Source organism: Gallus gallus, chromosome 3 (assembly GCF_016699485.2).
Source record: "Gallus gallus isolate bGalGal1 chromosome 3, bGalGal1.mat.broiler.GRCg7b, whole genome shotgun sequence".
NCBI lineage: Eukaryota > Metazoa > Chordata > Aves > Galliformes > Phasianidae > Gallus > Gallus gallus.
This window is the reverse complement of record NC_052534.1, coordinates 16,213,940-16,234,946: the sequence shown is the minus strand read 5'-3', so window position 1 is coordinate 16,234,946 and position 21,007 is coordinate 16,213,940. Positions and strand designations below refer to the sequence as shown.

The 21,007-nt window shown below is 48.2% G+C and overlaps 3 protein-coding genes across 6 annotated transcripts; 1 reads left to right on the top strand and 2 right to left on the bottom strand.

Annotated features, from left to right (window-relative positions):
* Positions 1-440: 440 nt before the first annotated feature.
* On the bottom strand, positions 441-2,665 carry GEMIN6 (gem nuclear organelle associated protein 6). Its single transcript, NM_001277722.4, has 2 exons — positions 2,398-2,665; positions 441-1,089 (listed from the first exon to the last, which is right to left on the bottom strand). Exons 1-2 carry the CDS (start codon positions 2,523-2,525, stop codon positions 714-716), a joined length of 504 nt encoding a protein of 167 aa, NP_001264651.1. The 5' UTR covers positions 2,526-2,665; the 3' UTR covers positions 441-713.
* A 1,166-nt stretch (positions 2,666-3,831) lies between these two features.
* On the top strand, positions 3,832-10,489 carry SRSF7 (serine and arginine rich splicing factor 7). Its single transcript, XM_003640934.6, has 9 exons — positions 3,832-3,911; positions 4,197-4,377; positions 4,526-4,702; positions 5,587-5,661; positions 5,748-5,849; positions 6,101-6,154; positions 8,265-8,309; positions 8,859-8,894; positions 10,176-10,489. The coding sequence occupies exons 1-9, from the start codon at positions 3,884-3,886 to the stop codon at positions 10,228-10,230; spliced, it is 753 nt and encodes a 250-aa protein (XP_003640982.3). The 5' UTR covers positions 3,832-3,883; the 3' UTR covers positions 10,231-10,489.
* Positions 5,493-19,759, bottom strand: GALM (galactose mutarotase). Of its 4 annotated transcripts, none has more exons than XM_004935274.5 (8): positions 19,506-19,759; positions 18,781-18,935; positions 16,567-16,773; positions 15,069-15,150; positions 13,441-13,582; positions 13,192-13,366; positions 12,918-13,026; positions 5,493-6,863 (listed from the first exon to the last, which is right to left on the bottom strand). In XM_004935274.5, exons 1-7 carry the CDS (start codon positions 19,699-19,701, stop codon positions 12,949-12,951), a joined length of 1,035 nt encoding a protein of 344 aa, XP_004935331.4. In that variant the 5' UTR covers positions 19,702-19,759; the 3' UTR covers positions 5,493-6,863; positions 12,918-12,948. The 4 variants fall into 4 exon arrangements, with proteins under 4 accessions (XP_004935331.4, XP_004935330.4, XP_423931.6 ...); XM_004935273.5 differs by having other exon boundaries at positions 5,493-6,858; XM_423931.8 differs by having other exon boundaries at positions 5,493-5,834.
* Positions 19,760-21,007: the final 1,248 nt, after the last annotated feature.

Here is a 21,007-nt window from a genome sequence, read left to right as displayed (position 1 = left end):
TTTTGTTAACGAGGACCTGGGCTTTTTAAAGGTGTTTGTTCGTGCTGTTTTTTTTTTCTTTAATAATCATACAGCAATTACTGCGTCGTGGCATTGGCATAAAATAGTGCCAAAGCCTAAAGAGGAAACACCGAGTTCTTGAGCTGCCAGGAGTCCTAAGCAGTGAGGCCCTGCCAAATGCTGCTGCTCCAAAACAATGAATACAGATGGGGAACAACGTTGGTGAAACCTGCTATTTGCTGCTGCCTTCCCTGGTAACTTGTCACGCCTTGCCCTACGTGAAAGGTCACGCCTTAAAACAAAAACTACTGTAGAAAAAAGCTTTCTCAAAACAGTCTTTTGGTTTGATAAGTCAGAATCCTTTCTGAAAAAATACTCTGTGGAAGCTGTTCAACTAAACGGGTAAAGATGCCTCCATTAGAACAGTAATGAAACGGATCTTAGTCAGAGGAATACCATTTATGTTTCTCATCTACCATACTTCACAACGCTGATTAAAAAACCCACAGTGACACAGCTGTTTAACGTGTTATCCATTTGTTTGAACTAAACACAGCGGTGCTTTTTGTTTGCACCACTTGCTGTAGTCCTTTCTTAAAGCACAGAAAACCAGACAAAGGCACCTATACCCAGCACTCCTGGGTAGAGCGGATACGGGCGCCCAGAGCAGTTTGTGAGGCGGGGTGGGCAGGCCCAGCTGCTTTAGGCAGGCGTCACTGCTGCTTGTCTAGGTAGCTCTGTACCAAGCCTTGAACCCGAGACAGAATGATCTCGTTGGAGCTGCTGCACTCCTCGGGGCCGTACGGCGGGTCGATGGTGAGCACCCCTGCCACGCACAGCGTTCTTCCCGATTCGCCTTGCTCTGTTACGGGGATGTGGTTTGTTTCCAGCCACTTCTTCAAGTCGTTCTTCCTCTTGTCGAGCTCCTCTGGGCTGTAAGCTTTGCTTTCCTCAGGCTCAAATATGCGGGAAAGCCGTGCCTTCATTTCATCATCCGCGTCTTGCGTTACGTTGACCTCCTGGACCGCATGGCCTAACACAACTGAAATGGACACCGGTTCGTTCTCCGGGAAGTTTGCAAGGACGACACTGTCAGGGAAAGAAGAACACCTGATTGACTGTGCTTTACTGAAGACTGAGAAACACAGCCTAAGAGTCTTGGAGATGAGTGCTCAGAAGCCCTGGTGTAATCCGGGCGTTCAGGCAACTCTGAGTAGGCAGCATTTGCCTTAAAAATAGGCTCTTCCTTAAAATGGTGAAACTGTGGGGCCTGGAATCGGAGACTACTTTAAGTACCAACAAGCAAAGCCTTACGTTAAAATAAAAAAGGAAAAAAGCAGAGGTGTGCATCAGAATCTGGACTGGGAATCTGACGTTTATGGGCAGCATCCCAACCTTTGCTTAAGTCTTCAAAAATTGAGAAACAGTACCTTCATACAGTCAACACTTGGAAAGCTAATAGTACAGTGGTGGCAGCTCACCGTGTAACATCAGAACGTATTAATGATCAACATTTAATTACTGATCAATTAGTAGTATGTTTTTTCTCTTTTAATGAGTACTGCTAGCTTCTTAACGACTATAGCTTGAGTACTGCAGCAAGAACACGCTGCAGCATGGACAGGCTCATGGTGTAGCTATTTAAGACTGTTTCCTGGTCTTTTCCTAAGGGCACTTATATTCCAGAACTCCTAAAATACAGGCAGGAAAACAACTTGTTATACTTCTAGAATCTCCTCTTCACGTATCACAGAAAAGAATCAGAAACCATTTGCTTCCTTTCATGGAAAGAAAAATTCCAGACTTCTAAGCCAGCTATTTATTAATATGCTGTTGCCACCATTAGTGGAGAGAAAGGCTTTTTGTGATATGTCCACTGAAATACACCTTGATTTTAGCCTGAGCCATCCCTCAAATCACTCATGGCTTAACAGACCTTTCCTATCAAAAAGGCAAGCATCTCCATGAGAATATAAGCACAGCAGAGCTACAGAAAGCTGAAACAACTTTCTGCTTCCTCTCCTGCAGCCACTGCATCTCATAAGTCTCAGAGGTCACAGAGGTCTGCTAGAAGGGAAAGCAGGGCACTGACGTGAGAACTCTGGACAGAGGATAAGAGGTTAAACATCTAACACATATAAGAATGTTTCTGTGTTCCTGCTCTCTCTATGATGCAAGGCTCTCTCTATGATGCAAGGGCTCTCTTAAATGAGAGAATAGCACTTTAGCACTAATAATGCCAGATCCACCGTAAAGGCAGCATGAATTCAGGTACTATTAATTAGTACTTATCAGTCCACTGAATGAGATTAATTATAGAATCAGAGGATGGCTTAGGTTTTTCCTCAAAAAATTGTTCTCTCTTAGCTTGAGGAAAACGAAGGTTTTGCTACTTACCTGGCAGAAACTGGATCAACTGTTACGACCCATCCTTCGTATTCATTTTTCTCATCTGCTGCAACTTTCACCCTTTTGTTCACATACGTCTCCCAGTCTAGAGGGCTTTTCTTTTGCCACTCATTCATACCGGCTACACTCAGCACCTAGTAAACAGCCAGATCAGCAAGCAGAGGTATTGAATCCCCTCGCTTTGCCCTTCACATCAAAGCAGAGTCTGCATCCAAGTAAGGATCCTCCGTGCATGTTCAGCCCTATTCGCTACCGCACACGCGAGCTCCCCGGCCCCGCCGCTTCCTGCCGCCAGCCCGCCCCCCGCGCGGCTCGTTTGAAAGCGCGGAGCCCGAGGACCGCTCGGAGCCGGAGTGTTTTGCGAGCGTACGTGCGCGCACGAGATTTGTGGATGACAGACTTGAGGCCAAGCTGCGCAGCGAGGAGGCGTAGCGCTTGGTGCAGCCGGTGTCCTCCTTTCTGCTGGGAGGCTGCTACGGGCGTGCGAGCCGCTGGCTGCAGCTTGGGCCGCTTGCCACCAAGCGGATGCACGCGATGCTTGTGGGTCATGGCAGCTTTGCTCCCCGCTGTTCGGTTGCCTTCAGTGAGTTCTCTTAGCGAGCTTTCCTGTGCAGCTGCAAACGTGAGGAACTCCCCGCCATCCCAACCTCCTGAAAAGCTCAGTGTTTTCAGACCGCTTAATGAAAAGCTCCCTGGGGACGAAGCAGCACAGATGAAAACGTTGTGATCCTAGCAGAAAATTTAAAAAATACCAAGGGAGATAGTTGCTATTCTGCACGTTTAAAGGGGTAATTTTGTTTCTTCTTGTGAAGTTTCCAACCCCAGCACGGTGCTGTTCGTTGAATTGTTTAGGAAGGAGTTAGCGAGGTTATTCAGCTGCTGCTTTCTCTCCATTTATTAAAGACACAGAAATCAGCAAACATGGTTGTTCTCACTGTAGGCATGAGCATGTAGTAGGAAATCCTAACGCCTGTTTGAGAGAAAAGCAGGAGAAAGAAGGAATGTAGTGTGTTTTCACGTGTAGGTATCTAAGGATTACACATTTTAGTCCTAGTTTTTAACGTAAAGTTCCAACAGGTGCCTTTCTGGATCAGACTGGATCTTCTTCAAAGCCCCCAAGCATCTTCAGTTCTAATTATCGTTTAGTTTCAGCCCCTGCTGTTTTTCGTGTTGTTTTTGTTTCTTCCCTCGTTTGTTTCATTGTCGCTAGTTGAATTGTCCTCCTGAAGTACTAAGCACGGAGGACCGCCCGCGGCACAAGGCCGAGCGCCTTCCACCCGCCCCCAGGATCCGTCCCCTCAGGCGATAACGGCCGTAACCGCCGTCGCCACAGCAACCGTCGCTTCCCGCCCTGCCCTCCGGCGCCCGCCGCCTTCCCGCGCGCATGCGCGCCGCCTGAGGGCCGCGGGCAGAGAGCGGAGAGGAGGGCTGGCGCGTGCGCGGCGCGGAGCGGCGGTTTGGCGGAGACGTTGGGATGTCGCGTTACGGCCGCTATGGAGGCGGTGAGCTCCCGGGGCGGCGGGGTGGAGGGGAATGCAGTCTAGCGGACAGCCGTAGGAAGGGGGAGTTACCGAGGAGAGCCGAACGGCCGGCGAGAGAGGGAAGGAAGGAGAGAGGGAGAGAGGCGAGGCGGCCGCCGCCGCTGCCGCCGCCGCCATTTTGCGTCAGCGGCCGGGGGAAGCGGGGGGGGGAGGCAGCGCGTGCCGCCGCCGTGCTGAGGGCGGGAGGGAACGGGCGGCGCGGACAAGATGGCGGCCCCGGCCCTGACCCCCCGCTTCCTCCCGCAGAGACCAAGGTGTACGTGGGGAACCTGGGCACGGGCGCGGGCAAAGGCGAGCTGGAGAGAGCCTTCAGCTACTATGGGCCGCTGAGAACCGTGTGGATCGCCAGGAACCCGCCGGGGTTCGCCTTCGTGGAGTTCGAAGACCCGAGGGATGCTGAGGATGCTGTCCGTGGACTCGATGGGAAGTACGTGAGCATTCCAGGCGTTGGCGGGAGCTGCCGTCGTTTTTTAGACAGGAGAGAGAATCGGGGTTTGGTCGCTGGTTCTTCTCCTATTTGTAGTTCTGCCGTAAGCAGCAGCGGTTAACTTGGGGGAATGGTGGACTTGTTGCAGGGTGATCTGTGGCTCCAGGGTCCGAGTGGAAGTGTCGACAGGCATGCCCCGCCGCTCCCGTTACGACAGGCCTCCTGCGCGGCGCCCCTTCGACCCCAACGACAGATGCTATGAGTGTGGTGAGAAAGGCCACTATGCCTACGACTGCCATCGCTACAGCCGCCGGAGGAGGAGCAGGTACGGGCGGGATGGGGCGGCGGGGTTGCTTCGCCGGTTCACTTTGGGTAGAGCTTCTTAGCAAAGAACAGAATGTTACGCCAATTTTCTTTAAACTTTAACTCTAGATTAAATGTATAGGTGTATATTACGTTATGTTGATATTTCTATCAAATGTTGCTATCTTAATAATCAACCTGGTCAAAACCTTTCAGGTTTCTTCGTTTGAGTCAGTCGCCTTGATTCAGAATGTCACGAGCCTTAAGATTTCATGCTGAGGCGCCTTGCAAATCCGACACTTAAGATCCTCCTAGACCTTGAGGTGATCAGCATAAGAGGCCAGATCCCCTCGAGCCATCTCCAGCTAGCTCGACCTTATTCTTTAAGGGCAGAAAATTTGAGACGGTGACCGCCGTAACAGTAAATTTGGCTTTCAATTGGGGCCCCCCCCCTCCGGTTTAGAAAGAGGAACACCAGATTGACCACATTCCCAGCTAGAAAAATCTTCTTGCGTCAATCAAGCCTCACCCTGGCTCATTGGGCTGTCAGTTTGATCGTCGTTAGATTGAAGAGAACACCTAGATGCAGCGATCGGCTATAGATACTTCTAGATCGTCTAGATCTGCTAGACCTTGGGCCAAAGAGGGTCGACCTGCAAACTTGCAAGGTTTATTTTAAATACGCATTACAGTATTTTTTTATTCTAATGTAATTCTGCAATGTAATTCAGCTTTTAACATTTTTCTAGGTAGTAAAAATGCTCAAGACAAGTAGGCCCAGGCATTTTTTCCAACTGACAGATGCTAGTTATTTAGTTGTCTGAAAGTTTTGACTTCAGCAGGGCCTCACGAGCACTGTTGGCTGAGGCTGTTTTCTGATACGTGTTTTCTCTAACCTAAAACCAGGTCCCGGTCTCGATCCCGCTCCAGGTCCCGAGGAAGAAGGTATTCTCGCTCACGCAGTCGAAGCCGTGGTAGGAGGTATGCTTATGTTTGCTGCTTCTTGTTTCCTTGATTGGCTTAGAGCTGTTTCTGCAACTGAAGAACTTTATTTGACTTTTCTGCAGGTCCAGGTCTGCTTCCTATCGTAGGTCGCGGTCGGTTTCACCTCGTAGGTCTAGATCTGTGTCTCCACGCCGGTCCCGCTCGGGTTCCTTGAAGAGATCAAGGTAATTAATAATTTCTTAGAAGTTTTCAGTTTTGTTTTTGTTGTTGTTTCAGAAACTTTTAGAAATATTCTTAGTCTGGTAATTCTAGTTAAATTTACAGTAATCCTGTTAGTTTTTAAGACCCTAGAGAGTTGTATATCCCATGTTGAATTTTGGTGCCTAAAATGTGAAACCATCATGCAGGATTTATATTTCAATGTATGAACGTTATGTAGTGCTGTATCAGTCTTTGATTATATTTTTCATTTTAGGTCGAGATCAAGATCAAGGTCGAGATCCAGATCTGTTACATGGCCCCGAAGCAGGTAGGTTACGTAGCTGAGGTAAACATAGTAAAGTTAGTTGAGACTGTCAAGGTCTTTTGACAGACATTAATATTCTGAGGAAAAAGCAAATGTTCCCTCTAGTAACTCAGGGTTCTGAAGCTTCTATAGGTTAATGCAGAAGACTGTACTTTCTCTTGTTTGGTCTGTTTAGCTTGTTGGCTTGTGCATGTGTGTTTTAACATGCCCGTGATATCTAGGTCCTTATGGTGATCAGAAGTACTGCTTTCATTAGTTTGCATTATTAGTTGTCTAGCATATCAGATAAAGTCTAGATGTTTGCTATTTTTTTTTTCTTCGTAAAGAATCGTAATCTGGAAAGTGCTAAAGGACTTTCTAGTGCAGTTACAGCTGTTTCCAACTGTCTTGAGTACTTGTCTATTCATTCACAAGTGTCACTTTGCAGTAGCTGAATTAATTGTGTGATAACCACTACACCGAGTTATTTTGTACCATCCAGTGTACCTTTAGAATACCAGATTTGAGAGAAATACGGGATGCCATTAATGTTCCCAAATGTTGTGGTTTATTGTTTCCATGCTAAGTGAGCATAGTGCATGTTTCTTGACAGCTTGTCAGATATGTGGCTGGCATAGGTGACCTGGATGTCTTCAGGTAGCTGCCTTGTTCAGTGGAGACTGCTCTCTGCCCACCTTGTTCCTTGGTCTGCTGTTCTGCTTTAATGGCTGCTCTTAGACGTGAGAAACACAGTAGGCAGTGGTGAAGAAACAAAACAAAAAAAGGAATCTTCAGCTGGATTAACTGGAAGAATCCACAGCTGAAGATGAAGATTTCATTATTAAAAGGTGGTAGTGTAGAGGCTTTTCTGAGGAGTGGTACGGAGAGCTGTACCAGGAATTACTAGGGAATGAAGAGATGAAGACCAGAAGATGGCTCAGCTAAGAGCAAAAAGTCATGCAGATGGTTCAGAACATAGTGAAAAGAGAAGGGAATTTGCCTGAGGTAGCAGAGTGATGCTTTTGCATTGATCAAATGCATTTTTTCTCTCCCTCTTGCTAAAATCTGTTGAATCTTCATACCACTTGTTGCAGTGTGACTTCACTGTGGCTCATCACTGTTCTCTGAGTACAATGAGCAGAAAGTAGCTAAGGGCAGCAGGCTCTCAAGGGGAAAATTCTGTTGATGCTATTACCATTATTTTCTTTTTTTTAGTACCAGGATTGTTTTGTACAGTGTAAAGGATACTGCTCAAACTCTGTGTTGTGACACATTTCTTAGTAATTCAGCGATGGAGGTGAAGGAAACTTCATCCACAGAAGTACAGAGAAATGGCAAAGCCTTGGTGTTTAATTCATAATGAAGTCATTGTTAAATTTACACGTCAGGCAGTTGAAAGGCACTTTTCTTTCTTGAAGAATCAAAGGCATGCAAAACACCCAGAGACAGACTCTTGATTCATAGGGAAGAAAGACTGAAAAATTATTACATGATGTTTGCTGGACTGACAGCATCGAAGCATACATCTGGAAGCAGTTATGGAAAGCCATGGATATGGAAAGTAGAACACTTCCTTTGGGAACTTAGAAATTTCAGTTCTTGTAAGTGACGTTTGTGTTCTGGTGCAGCAATTTTACCTCCAAAAGGCTGGTGTTTTTTACAGTCTTTTCACAGTGCTTAAGTTTGACAGATCTGAAAGAGTATTTTTGTCAGGTGCATACAAAAGATGAAGTACACTGAGAAGAAGACGTTTGTAGGAGTGTACTGCCTGCAGCTCATTTCAGCTGTAGCAGTAGCTCAAGGCTAATAACACTTGCAAGTTTAAAGCCTGGTGTTTTAGGAGCTGTGTGAAGATACTGGTCTGAACTTGGGTGGTTTGTGTGTTTCCTGCCACTTGCATCAGCATGCATAAGCTACCAGCCTGGAACCAAAGCCCACAGTAATGTGTACAGCATCCATTTGAAAGCTTTCTTCTGAAAGTGAGTTAGCAAAAGCCCTGCGATGAGTTTCCAGCGTTCTGTCTGCATTCAGCATTACAGCTCTTTATATATTTAGTGTAAATCTTTCTGTCTCAAATGTGGTGATATGCATGCCACTGGCTTTCTTGCTGAGCTGTTTTTACTTCTTGTTGTAGGTCCAGGTCTCACGGCAGATCTAAATCTGGCACGCCGGCTAAGAGGTGAGCATACAGAGATGAAGCCTACAGCGGCATCTAGAATTCAGTGTTGTTTTTATGTGATTAACTAACCCTCTGGTCCTCTAGAGGAAAAAAACTCCCCGAAACATGAGTGCCCAATTAATCCATTTCAGATATGACTGCGATTATAGAATTTCCTCTGCAGGCCTTTGGAATATGTTCTTTATCCATCTTTTTGTTTCCTAGTAGCTCCTTGCAGTTTCTAGCACAGTACTGTTTTGCTTGCTTGTTTTGTGCTCAGTTCTGTTTTATTCTCCCAACCATCAGATATGAGGTTTTATTAATGCTGCTGAATTGAAGGAATCTATGACTACTTTGCAGTCTCCATATTAAATGAATGGAGAATCCCCTCGGTGTGAAAGCTGATGAGAAATCTATGTCATCTTCAACAGCTTCTGCCTAGAATCCCATAATAATTCCATTGCTATGCTCTTGTGGTGGTTGTCATGTTTGTTGGTTATTTTGTGTGTGTGTGTGTGTGTGTGTGTGTATTTAACTGAATACTACAACAATTGTGTTCTGTTTTGACAGTCGGTCAAAGTCCCGATCACCATCTCCAAAGAGAAGGTATGTTGGTCTCCCTGTTAGTAACACACACTGTAGAACTGGCATTTTAGTATCTGCAGTGCTATCTGCTGAGGAGCGTGACTGCTGCTTGTAGGAAAATACGGGGAAGGTATTTTTCTGAGATCTCTTTGCCAGAGATAACGTGATTGTGGTTTGATATGTGTAATGGAGATGCAGAAATAAGAAGTTCCTCAGTGTGCTGGTTAGATGGCTTGCCTTTGGCTGCTCCTTTGTTAACTAGGAGCTCGCTAGTTCTTTACTGCAGAGAGACTTTCTGCTAACAAGCTTCAAACATGGAATAAATGTGGGATGCAGCTCTGAGTCTCATTAAAAGCTGCGGTGGGACTGCAAAGGTAGAGTGGAGTAACCTGGTGTAATGGTTGGGAAGGGGAGATAGAGTCTGTTGATTTTACTGCTGTTGCTTATAGGTTTTTTTTCCCCCAAAATGCTGCTCAATAATTCTGTCTGTGGACATATATGTAGTGACAGAATAGGCAGCTATACTTTTAAATTATTTTTACATACTTTTAGAACTTCTGTTCGACTGTTTACGTGGGTTGATAGTGATAGAACAAGGGAGGGTGGTCTTAAACTGAGACAGGGGAGGTTTAGGTTAGATGTTAGGAGGAAGTTTTTCACACAGAGGGTGGTGACGCACTGGAACAGGTTGCCCAAGGAGGCTGTGGATGCCCCATTCCTGGAGGCATTCAAGGCCAGGCTGGATGTGGCTCTGGGCAGCCTGGTCTGCTGGTTGGCGACCCTGCACATAGCAGGGGGGTTGAAACTTGATGATCACTGTGGTCCTTTTTGACCCAGGCCATTCTATGATTCTAAGGGAGCTTTTTTTAAAGCATAATAATTCTTTTTAAACCTTCCATATTAGTTCTAACTTCACAATTATGGGAGAACCGAACAAATGCTTGTGGTATCTAAGTGATCACTGTAGCAGGTTTTGGCATCTTGCTGTATAACAATGTATCCTGCCTTCTGTGAAAGCCCCTATCAGTTGTACAATTCAGATGACTTCACTGTGATCTCATTTAAATTGCAACACAAAAATAGAGAACTGCAGAAAAGGTGAAAGTAAAAAGTAAGTGTATTGTCTCATCATTAGCCTACTTCTTTTGTCAACAGTAACTGGTTATTTTATTTAGAAAAAAAAAGGCAAAACACACAGTGCCTGCAGGGTTATGGAGTAGTTCAGGTGTCCTGATCTTCTGCCCATGTTTGTGAATCCCGGATCACTGCTGAAATGTTAACTGCGGGTTCTTTTCCTTTCAGTCGTTCGCCATCAGGAAGCCCTCAAAGAAGCGCAAGCCCCGAAAGAATGGATTAAAGTTATGAATTTAACCTTTTAGGAAGAAAGTTATTTTGCTTACATTATTATAAGGGATTTTGTGGTGTCTTTGTAAATGTAAGAATGTAGATAGAAGAGTATATCAATTAAAATTCGGCATGATCTGGGTCTTCTGAGTTAGTCACACCGATAGACTAGCACAGGTCTCTTTTTATTGTATGAATTAACTTCCTGTGATATGAAAATGTGGGACTTTTTTATTGGCACATTGAAATAAAATGTGTATTTTTAACTAAAACTTCTCTGTAGTAACCCTGCTGCTTCTGTTGACGTTGGGGTAATTCCAGCTGTGTGCCATGTAACGTGGATGGGTGATGTCTAAGGTGGGAATGACTAAGAGTAGCGTCCTCTCAGACTGGTCACTTCACACTCACTGCTGGGTCATCTGGTGAAAGGATGGCTCTCTGCTTTCTTTTAAGACAGAACTTATCTCCTCTGTCTGCAGATGGTGAAAAGTTTGCAAATGCTTTTTTAATTCCCTTACGTCTTTAACGGGCATTCGTTTTTCTCATCGATCTAATTATTCTGCAGTGCTGATTCTGGCACTTGAGTGGTTGTAATGTGCGATTCCAAAAATCAAACAGTAAGCTTTTGTTCAGAACACTTACTTGAAGTGAACAACATCTGCCGAAACATCTAAACCTACAGCAATGATAACATTTCCAGTTATTTCATCTACTCCTATAAAGAAAACTCCAAATGTCTCAAAGCACGTTTCCCTTCTGTGGGGGAAGAGGTAAGGTGGTCTGACCTACTTTCTGAGGGTGCGTCTTTGGGAGACAAAAGGCAGTGTTTTGAGGCTTTCTGCTCTTGGCTCGGACTTTCCTCCTCAAGTGAAAGACTCACAGCTGACCTCAGGAATTCAAACCTGCTGCACTGAATGGGTATGGTCTTAAAGCAGCCCCAATCTCGGAGATGGCTGTGTTAATGAAGCTAATTTCTTGCAGCATCTGCACCACCTGCAGGTTTAATGATTTGTGTATCGTTTTATCACTGTACTTGTCCTCATTCTGCAGTCAAGACTTGCATGATAAGGCACTTTGTTGACACAGATCACAGCAAAAGACTGGAAACAGTGTTAGACTGAGCAAACAAATGGTTGGAGGGGAAAAATGCTGGCTTAAATTTTATTCCTCTATTTTTTTATACTGCGATGGGAGATCTACCACAAACAAATGCCAGTTCTGGCGGTAAAGGAAAGTGAAGAACTAAAACAAATTCCTGCCTGAAGCACTGAAGTGGAAAGCGAGTCCTGTCTGGCCTTCTGAGGTCTTTAATGGCAGGTTGGGCAGATTGGTTTCATTGTGTATATCGTAACAGAGCTTCTTAAATGCAAGATGACAAAATTAACTTCGGTCACTCCTTTGGTAACCCATAAGGGGTTTTTTTGTTGTTTGAATGTTAGTTTGTTTTTTTTTACCTGGTTTCCTGTTAATAACAAGTTTGTGGCACTTTGAGTAAATAGTGCAGATGCTGAACATACTGTCACGTTACTGCAGCGTTTGGCCTTTATCCATCATCCTGATGTGCTTGGTGTCCACGTGGACACCGCTGTGGTGCTTAGCAGTGAGACCCAGTGTTTCATTGGCCAGCTGCAGTGATCTGTATTCTAGCAATATTCATAACGTTCTGCCAGAGGAGCGGCGGGGTGGCACAAATGCTGCTCTGCAACGGCTTGGCAGAAATACCTGAAGCCTGTGATTTGTGCTTGGAATGCTTGTTGGTTGTGTATTGCCTGCCCAGCTCATAGCACACCTGGTGAGAAGCACGTGTATGCTGCTGCTCTGGAATTTGATCGGCTTTTTTCTCTTCTGTACTCATGAGGTAAACCTACTCCCTAATAAACCTGCAGACTGACACGACAGCTGTACTGGTACCTGTTTTTCAGTACCCGGAGACACCATGGAAGATGGATCCCTGTGTGAGAAGACAGGGCTGTGCTGCTGGGGTGGCTTTGCTGGCCGCTGTGGCCTGATGTGAAGGACAGGAAGCACTGCAGTGGTGTGAAGGGGCAGCAACAAATCCCACGCTCAAAATAGAGTACGTTACTAGGGTGTCTGCTGACAGTCTGGGCTTAAGTCATCCTTGGGGCTTCTGCTTCATCCCTGTAGCCAGGGTATGTGGAAGATGCTCTTGTGCAGTTATTGCTGTTGGCTTCAAAATAGGAGTTAAGCCAGAGGGGCTGGCAGTGAGCCGGCGTAATCCCAGCACCCCTTCCCTCCACAAGGCTGTACGTGTGTCAGAGGGACACTGCTGTCAGCTGTGATTGCAGGGCACCCTTGGATTAGTTGACCTTGAGTTATGGGGCAGTTCTGCACAGCTAAGTAAAGCAACAGCCAGCACCTCTAGTGCTGTTTTGGGACCAGCTGATGCTCTCACAAAAGGCTGCTGAGCCGTGTCTCCATCAGTTCCCTGCTGTAGGTTGAGCTCTGGCAGGCTGTGTCCCTAAATGCTGTTTTCAGAGCGATTTTCTGTGGAACAAAACCTGTTGTGCAGCAGTAAGGCTGGGGAGAGGGTGGGGGCAGTGTAGAGACAGGACAGCAGTGGAGTTAAAGCGTAAAGAGTACAGAGAGGGAGAAGAAAGATTCCAAGCGGGTCTTGGGGCAGCTCCAAAGTAACATTTGTGACCTGCAGGGTTTTTGAGGGAACCTGCTGGAGATGCTTACCCCTTCCTGCAGCAGGAACTGGCCTCTCTCCTCAGGCAGTGCCAAAGCAGAGCCAGGTAGTGTGGTTGTATTCCTCCCCGGGCAGGAGCAGAGGGCTGGGGAAGTGAGGCTGCGGAGAGGCAATGAGCACTGCTGAGTGTGGGTGTGGTGGCAGGAGGGAGCGCCGTGTCCCCACAGCCTTCCTGGAGCAGTACCCCCAGGGCATCTCCCCATCCTGGGCATTTCTCACAGCTCTCCAAACGGGCCCAGAAGCCACAGGCCCTGAGTGGCTCACCTTGTTGACAGCGTCGGGCCAGTTCTGGGTTTCCAGACAGAAAGCTGAGTGCTTGGGGTAGGTGGCAGCACCTTTGCCCTTCAGGGAGCCGTCCAGGTTGTTCCCAGTGTAGAACTGGAGGCCAGGTTGAGTGGTGTGAACTTCCATGGTCCTGCCGCTGGGCGGGTGGTGAGCCCTGCAGAGAAAATGCTGTGGGTGGGCGAGTGGATGCTGGCGCCTCAGGGGCACCCTCAGGGCTCCCAGCCTTACCTGGCCACAAGGCGCCGAGCCCGCCCCAGCGGCAGGCAGAAGTTGTGATCGAAGCCATCCAGGTGGAACTGCTTCAGGTGCTTCCCCAACTGCACCGGCTGACGGAGGTCAAAGCCAGTGCCCTGCACGGCAGCCACCTCCCCTAGGCCAGGAGAGCAGCAGCGTCAACACTTACACCCAGCGCCCCGTGCACCAGAAGCTGTGCCATGCTGAGGCGCTGCCACAGCTTCAGCCTCTGCTCCCTGCAGCTCTGCACCGGTTCTGCTCTGCAAACCCTGAAAACCATCAGGCTGGCAAGCAGCATACTTGTGTGGCTTCTGAGCCTATCTAAGAGAAGCGCTTTTACAGCTGCGGAGCAGAAAAACACCTTGAGAAAAAAAAAAGCCACGTTGATTGAGGCACTGATGTAAAATACAGCGCCGTTGCATGTGAGCAGTCTGTGTTTAATAGCTGTACAAATCTCATCTTTGCCTCTGGGGCTAAAACCATACGCAGTTTTATCAGCCTCGAGGGCTATGGTTATGCAAAGCTTTGAGCAGGTGCTGTGAAAAGCTGGGCAGAGAGCTAGCTCCAATTAAGATGCAAAAGAAACTAATTGCTAACCCTTCAGAACAACTGTTGTTGAACCCAACCTGCCAGTGCCCTGGCGGAAACAGCTGCTCCCCAAAAGCAGCAGGGAGAAGCAGGACAGCGGGTTTGCTGCAGCATTGAGTTTTTCCCCAGCTTAGCGACGCACCAGGCTGAGCAAAAGCTGCTGCAACTTGGAAGCCCCACTCCTCCACGTGCAAGCTGGTGCATGCATGCACAGTGGTACTTCTAGCAGACACCTGAGCTAAAAAAACTTTCCTGTTTGCTTTGTTTTTTTAAGCTGCTTTCTTTTTCTTTTTTCATTTTTGAGAAACAGCGCTTCTAATTCCTAAAAGCAACCTCCTCCTACATCAAACCTGGTGTGAGACCTGTTTTGCACCGAGGTTGGCTCTTGCTGCAGCTCAGTGCGGTTGCTTGCACAGCACAGCAGGAAGGTGCTGGAGTGGGCACCAAGGAATGCACGCTCTGCCTCAGCTTGCTTGGATTGTTTGACTTGGAGGCAGGATCTTTCATGGGGAGAAACAGTGGTGGGAAAAACAAGCCAACAAAAAAAACAACCCAACAACTAGGAAGCTCTGTTTTCTCTGTTTCACCCCCAAATTAAGATGGAGTACAAGAAGTTGCCAGCCTGCTTCTATGCTCTGAGGCCAGAGAAAACAGCAATGTCACCCTCATTGAATTAACTGCTTAGCATGCAAAATGTGCTGTCTTCCTTCACAGGCTTTCCTCTTTCTGAACATTAAAGACAGGAAAGAAAAGCGCTGGGTTTTCGCGCTCAGGCTCCCAGCCAGCACTGCTACCCCCCATCCCTTTGTAGAGATGGGTGGATGGCTCAGCCCGTGTAGGAGGGACACTGCCAGGATCCTGGGCAACCGAGAACTTTCCTGCTTGAGCATGGGCTGATCTTGTGGAAACATGATTTGTGGAAATAAGAGCACGTTATTCCATAGAACATCCCGGTATAGTAAAGCCCAGTACGGTAAAGCCAAGCTCTGTACAAACCCCCCTCTGTGAAGCCCTCTCTGCTACGTGTCACCCACCGGTTGGTATCTTGGTGTCATCCACGGGCAGGTAGGAATCCGCTTCAATAGAAATCTCATGGTCATAGATGTCAGGTGAGCCCTGTGGGAGGAAGGGAAATGCTGGGATTCCCGCAGGGGTCTTCAAACACCCAGGTGTGGTGACGCTGCAGCTGATCTTGTGCCTGGGGAGCATCCCAGGCATTCCCACCTCATCCTCACTAGAAGACAAGTTGCCAGCATGGGTGAAAGGCTGTGTGGGACCTCTTCTATGGGACTATCAGCCTGAACTTGCACCTTGCCAAGCACCAACAAACTGCCAGCTGGCTAGCCTAAATGTGCCAGCATATAGCAGCAGGCAAAAAGGGGGAGGAAGCAAGCACGGTGGGAAGTGCAGCCTGTGCTCCTGCCTCGTGTCTCATGCTCCTCTTCCTCCCTGGCAGCCTCAGGGATGCTGGCAAGGGACATGCTGGGCAGGAAGAGGAACAAAGTCGAAGCTGAACCTGCACGTTACTGTCTAATCTGAGCAGCAGATTCATGCCCAAAGGTCTCCTATTCCTCTGGAAATATGCCTGAGCTGCATTCCGTAGGTGTTGATATTGCTGTATGGCTAGGAGGACAATCTGAGAGTAAGCAAATAACTGCACTGCCATTTTTTAGGGCAATATCATGAGCAGACCTGCAGAGAAGAGCTGGAATGCTTCTCACTAATGCTTTCACGGGTCTCTTTACCATCCTGTGCCCTCTGCCCAGCAATATTTAATTGCCCAGGTCCTCTTCTTCCAAGCCAAGTTACAAATACAAAGGTGCAGGAGACCAAAGTGCAGCTGCAATGCAGTGCCAATCAGTGTGGGTCTGCTCTGCATCCTACTGATGCCCCACTGTACAACTCTGGCCATGTCACATCCCTTCTCCATGACGTTATTCCTCCTCCCATTTTGACCTGGGTCTTTAGCTGCTACACTGACTGGTCTCAGCTGCAGCCTCCAGACAAGGGTTTCAGTACATTGTCTCAAAGGGATTTGTAGAGGCCAGCCAAAAATATCAGTCCATCACTAGGAGATGCCAATTCTGCACCTCTCGTGTAATCTTTCCAAGGGTCCACAACCAGGAGAGGGCAAAACCACCCAGCTGCAAACAAAAGAAGGGGTAATATTCATGACTGGGTGGCTGTGTTCACAAAGCACTGGGAAAATGCAGCCTTACTTCAGGTCTACGTGAGGCCCTTTTGCAGCTTGTAGGCTGGGACACCCTTTGTCGCTTTGTCCCCACGAGTCACCATCTTTCTGAGTTCCCTATTCTCCTTTGCTGGAAACACTCCTCCCGTATGCTAGATGCTGGGAACATCCCGCAGCAGTCAGTGCTAGCCTCCCTTACCCCGTCTCCTGCCAGCAGGATCTGACAGCTGAGGCCACCATGCTGGTCCCAACGATCCCACGCAAAGCCCTTCCCTGTGGGTGCCTGGGCTTCTTCACCCCTGCATGGTCCCCTCTGTGGAGTTGGGTCTCCCCATATCTACCTGCCCTGCCAGGTTGAAGTATGCGTGGTTTGTCAGGCTGATGGGTGTCTTCTTGCTAGTCTGGGCTCGATAGTTGATAGCCAGCTCGCTGCCATTGAGCGTGTAGGTGACCCAGACCTTCAGCTCACCGGGGTAGCCCTCCTCACCGTCAGGGCTGAGCCGGTAGAAGCAGACACCATTTGGGAGGATTTGAGGGCTCCAGAGAACCTGCAAGGACAATGTGTTAGGAAGAGTAGTGCCCCTCTCTCCCTCCCCAGGCTGGGGTGAACGTGGGGATGAAAGGCACACGGGGAAGCACACACTGAAACAAAGGTTTCTGACAATCATTTTCTCTGCTCTTTCTCCTAGGGAAAAAAAAAAAAAAACAAACCCAACCCAACATCCTCTTGCTGAAAATAAAAAGAAAGAAAGAGGGAAGTGGTAGAAAACACTAACATTAGCCTGCTGGCTCTGGGTGACCAAGGAAAACAGGCTTTTCCAGGATTGACTGAAGAAAGGAGGCAGTTTGCTATGGTGGGGGGTCTGCTCTGGAACTCTGTTACTACATGCCTCAGAGGGCGTGGACTGTGACTGATTTTCACTTTGCACTTGGTTCTGTTCCCCCTCCTGTGGATCTTTTGGTAGGCAACATCAGCTCATCAGGCTGCTGCCTTTCCTGGGCTAACTCAGGGCTGGCTTCTAGGGCACCGATAGCAATGTAAATGTAAACTGTGCTAGGCTAAGTAGTACCTGACGTGTGGCACTGAGTCTTTGGAGATCTGCAGCAAAGGGATAGTTGCTTCTATCCAAAGAAGAGAGCTCTAGAGGCAAGAGCTGGATCAGGCCTCTGAGGGAATGACTGTTCTCATGCCTTGTGCAGAGATCACAGCTGGAAGGGACTCATCAAAATACAACATTTTCATCCAGCACAGGAACCAAGGTTGCCAAATATGATAACCAGGCTGTGGAGCGGCTCCTGCTATGCGCTCCTGCACCAAGTACAGTTCAGCTGCAGCTCCCACTGCCGTGACACCCTGTGGTTTAATATTTTGAGTTTCTACTTAAAAGGCAAAGGAAATCTACTAATGGTCAGTAAGTGCGCAGATATTTTTAAAACTAGGAGAGTTATTTCTCTGAAGTTTTCCAGTTCCCCAGCAACGTGATCAAGCATCACCACCACTAAGCAAGGCTGCAAGCTTTGTCATCGGGCCACGTGTTGATCACTGAGGTCTGAGAGATGATGAAAAACTGAGATGATCAAGATAGTCACAGTCAAGAGCTATCACACCTTGTTTGCACTGGGTCTGACCGCAGGCCTCTGCATAGTGGCTGTCATCTGGCTGAAAGGCATCCAGGGGGAGCCCATGGGTGTCTGACTCCAGTCTGAAGCCAGGTCACAGAGATTAATCTAATCACCCTGTGTTACTGCTGCTGCCCAACAGTGACACTTTTCCAGACTCTCTGATTCCTGCCCCATCAGCCTGGATGTTCTCTCACAAAACAAACATTAACTAAGGAAAGCATCTGCACCAGCACATTTGCATGAGTTTCTCTGGGGAAGTGGAGGATCAGCCCCTGCTGCTTACAAATGCGTTCAATTGGACACTGCCTAGGGCTTCAGAAAAGCAGAGACCTCTTGAATCTATTGTGAAATCAGCAGCATGTTCAGCAAGGCTTTTAGGAAAGCTGCCCTTCTACTGACAGATTCTGCTGCTCTTACTACTGATGGAGCACAGATGGCATACAGACCTCTAAAACAGCTCCTGGGAGAATATAGGAGTGTCTGAGTGGTCCAAGCCCAGTAAGAGGTGATTTTATATGGGAAGGTCAGAAAGGCAGGCTGTGGAATGGAAAGGGTGGTTTTATCCAGGACTCCTGCAGTTGGGAGGCCCCACTGCAGTCTGATGCACAGCAACATACAGAGCTTCGAGGTAACATCCCTGAAACCACAGGTGTGGATATACCATTGCGGGTCACTGTTACCACAGCGGAACAATGCTTGGCACCTGAGGATGACACAAGCCACCCAGGCAAAGCCAAGTACTTTGCGGCCGCTGAAACAGCAAAATCTTGTCTTCCTCTCATTCCTGCATGTGCAGCACTTTCAGGGAGCTGATCCAACTCAGTAACCACCAGAAAGTCCTGCAGGGTCAGGAGGGAAGATATCATATCTCTTTGCCACGACCCTGGAGGCTGTGTGCTGAAAGCCGTGGGACCCACCAGCCCAACACTCACCTTGTCGAAGCCCCTGGCTCCTCCGTGCAGTGAGTTGGGCCCGTTATTGAGGAACAGCTGATACTCTTTTCCGTCCATGGTGAACTTCCCTTTGGCAATCCTGTTGGCAACACGGCCTACCACAGCTCCAAAGAAGGGGTGCTTCCTCGTGTAACCTGCATGGAGAAAGCAGTGTGCTGTTATGTGGAAGGACCAGGGAAGGACAGGCAGTCTCCAGGTGTGCTTGTGGGCTCAGAGATTTCCCTCTCGGCTTCCTCCCAGTGCTATGCAGGGGGCTGCAGTCCTGGTGTCTCACAGGGCACACAGCTGGCCAGTTCTGCACATGTGGATGTGGCACTGAGGGACGTGGTTTAGTGCTAAGCCTCGGTAAATCAGGTTGATGATTGGACTTGGTGATCCTGAAGTTGCTTGCCAGCCTAGAGGATTCTGTGTTCCTATGTGCTTTGATTGAAACAGCTCAGGGGGAGACTTGCAATGTTAACAGATTTGCAGAAAAGCTCCACGAGGCAGACCTGTTAGAGGTGCATGTTGCAACACGGGGCCGCCAGTGTCCCCACACCCACTGCTAAGCCCAGGACAGAGAGCAGGACTTGCACTTATACAATCCATTATTTGGGGGTGCCTTCAGGAGCAGCTCACAGAGTAGGAGCAATCAAGTAATCTGTCTGATTTCTTTCTTCTTCATTTTTTTTTTTTCTTTTGGAAGGAAACAGATTAAAACCCACCTTCTAGCGTGTCAAAGCCCAGGACAATGTCTGCAAACTGCTTGGCCCTGTCTCTTGTCTCCAGTGCGGCGATTATGCACCCGAGGGACAGGATTTCCACTCTGACGCTGTCTGACTGCAGCACAAATTTCTCCACCTCCCCCCCTCCATCCTCCATGGGCATGTGCCCGAAATTCTCTCTCTTCACCTCTGCCATCTCTCCCCAAGCCCTGTCCTCGCGTGGCTGCTGGGAAGGAAGTGCAGGAGGAAGCGAGGGTGGCCGGGAGCGGAGCAAGGAGGGTTATGGAGAGCAGAGTCCTAAAAATCACATGATTGCCTCCAGCGTGGCAGAGCTGGGAGGAGTCACACCGTGCAGTTGCTGCCTGGCAGGCTTGGGTGCGTGCTGAGGGAAAAATGAGCTTTTGGAGGTGCGTGCCCCTGGCCTGGGCTCCATTACACTCTACATTTTGAAATAGCTGCTTCCAATTGCCCTGGGGAAGCAACCTCAGTGTGCAGGAGAAGCCTAGGAATATGAAAGTAATCTGCGTATGCATTCTTCTGAGAGCCTGTTTTCAGATTTTTGGGGGGCGGGGGAGGGAAATCAGTCTCTAAATATTTAGTGCTTCCCTCCAGGCAGCACAGCACACAGCTTCCAAACTGCCCCCAAAACAAAGCCTCCATGGGGCGGTTGTGCAACCCGTACTTTGTCAGTGCTGCCTTTCTGCAGGCTGCTGTGTTCAGGTGCTTCCTCCCGCACCCCTACGGCCCCGACATCTAAGACCGTGCAGGTGCGAGAGTGATACCACAGACAAATCTGCTCGTGAGCCCTGCACCAGATTTTCAGGCTGGTGGGTAAACCAGAAGAGACGCCAGCCTGCACAAGGACACGTCTTACATGAAGGAGTAATGGAGTGGAGAAATGCAGTCTTCAGTGTTGGAGCAAGGCAGTTCCAAGAGCTGCCTTTGATGCCTGCAGGATTGCTCACGCGCCGGGCAGATGGGGATGGAGGCAGCTATGGTAGATCTTTTTGGTTGCTCTTACTTTATAGAAAAGGCGTGTTTCATTGCTGCAGAGAGTTTTGCTTATAGTGAGGGTCTAATATAAGATCTTTTCATTTTTCCCCTTTTGCTTCTAGTAAGAAAAATATGGCACCAGGCCTGGGCATGTCTGATAGTGGCAGCTGGGCGTTTCCACAGCTGATGAGCATTCACAAAAAGCTGTTCCACATCTCTTAGGCTTTGGGTTCACCTCCCTCTTGCAGCAAAGTGACCACAACAGCTACCCCTCTACTTCGAGGCTCTTGCAAACAGCTGGGCAGTGCATCATCAGTTTTCTCTTCCTTCCCCTCACTCTCATCACAGTTATCCCATCAACCTTTTGCAACCAAACAAATGCCCAAATGTTGGTGAGCACCAAGGATTTGGTGGTGGAGTCCCCATCTGTAGAGATAGTTAAGAGACGTGTGGATGTGCCGCTGAGGGAAGTGGTTTAGTCGTGGGACTTGCTGGATCAGGTTGATGAT